Here is a 1503-nt window from a genome sequence, read left to right as displayed (position 1 = left end):
TGTGTGTGTGTGTGTGTGTGTGTGTGTGTGTATCTGTCAATTAAACCAGTCTATTTATCTCTACATCTATATATCTACAGACTTATATATAACCTCTTATTTTTATTTTTGAATTTTGAATTTTTATGTCATATCGCTCGCCAGCAGCTTTTACTGTCGAGGAGATATAATATGAGCGTTTATAGTGGCTTGGCTTTATAGCAGTTTTGACTGCTATTTCTAGACATGTAAGGATTTTTATAACCCTTTCCGTTATAACTGTGTACACTCTTCTTTTACGAAAAACTTTTTTGATTGCATTTTCTGGCCACTGATATATTCGTAAATAATTTTGAATTGTTTACAATATAACCTGCGTAATGTATTTTTACATTCATTCCTCTTTTATGTATATGTGTATGTATATATGGGAGAATTTACGAAAAAAACAACAGACGAAGACAGGTGGTGTAAACAACAAATGGATGTATTAGTTTAACGCTCGGGAATAGAGAAAGTCTTTGACGTTTCGAGCTACGCTCTTCAACTGAAAGGAACACAGACAGAAATAAGGAGAGAAACAAGTAGAAAAAAAATATAAATGTAGTGGTCAGCGATCTATCATGGCGAATGCCGGACAGGCCATCTATTCAAATCAATATCTATTTATTCATGAAGTTATGTATCTATCTACTTCACTTATGTCAAACGAATTACTTATCTGTATAACTTTCAATCTATATAACCTATATAACAAGTCTATCGATAACTTCGTCATTCTATTTTATTTGTCTATTTATCTATCTATCTATCTGCTTGTCTGTCTGTCTGTCCGTCTTTCTGCCTGTCTTTCTGAATATCTATCCATCTTCACTGTCCATTACTTTATTTGTATAAATATCTTCATATACAAGAAGTAATATATCTAGCTATTTCACAAATGTCAAATTATGTCAAATAATTAATCCATCTACATAACTTTCTATCTTGCAATTTATATATCTATATGTATTTAAACAATATATCTATTTGCCTGTCTATCATCCTTTCAATTTAGGGTTGCTGAAATAAATGAAAGATGCAAATCAAATAATGAAGATAATCAAAAGAAAAAACTGAACAAAACACCACATATTCCCCCTTTTGTCGGAGCGTCATATGTGGGCACACGCAACATTATGGACGGGAAACACCCATATTTGCAAGCATTAAAAGAGGTGGGTACACTTGTGTGTATGCATACACATATATACAACAAATACACAAACACACATACACACATATACACATACACACACATATGTATATATATGTATATGTATATATATTCTTTTACTCTTTTACTCTTTTACTTGTTTCAGTCATTTGACTGTGGCCATGGTGGAGCACCGCCTTTTAGTCGAGCAGATCGACCCCAGGACTTATTCTTTGTAAGCCTAGTACTTATTCTATCGGTCTCTTTTGCCGAACCGCTAAGTTACGGGGACATAAACACACCAGCATCGGTTGTCAAGCGATGTTGGG

General features: G+C 33.5%; 1 protein-coding gene across 15 annotated transcripts in view; it reads left to right on the top strand.

Moving 5' to 3' along the window:
• LOC106871624 (myb-like protein A) overlaps positions 1 to 1503 on the top strand; it is a 169751-nt gene that overhangs the window by 79041 nt on the left and 89207 nt on the right. For 13 of the 15 annotated variants that reach the window (XR_008267195.1, XR_008267194.1, XM_052978524.1 and 10 more), the window contains one exon: positions 1037 to 1196. Coding sequence is in view for 13 of the 15 variants with exons in the window: in XM_052978524.1 (XP_052834484.1) it covers positions 1037 to 1196 (160 nt within the window). In the remaining 2 variants the exon portion in view is untranslated. Of the gene's footprint in view, positions 1 to 206; positions 228 to 306; positions 657 to 1036; positions 1197 to 1503 lie in introns of those variants that run through there. The other 2 variants (XM_052978527.1, XM_052978525.1) reach the window with 2 other exon arrangements.

The sequence above is a fragment of the Octopus bimaculoides genome, chromosome 2 (assembly GCF_001194135.2).
Source record: "Octopus bimaculoides isolate UCB-OBI-ISO-001 chromosome 2, ASM119413v2, whole genome shotgun sequence".
In the NCBI taxonomy this organism is placed as follows: domain Eukaryota; kingdom Metazoa; phylum Mollusca; class Cephalopoda; order Octopoda; family Octopodidae; genus Octopus; species Octopus bimaculoides.
The sequence above is the reverse complement of the archived record's forward strand: the minus strand, read 5'-3'. Positions and strand labels throughout refer to the sequence as shown.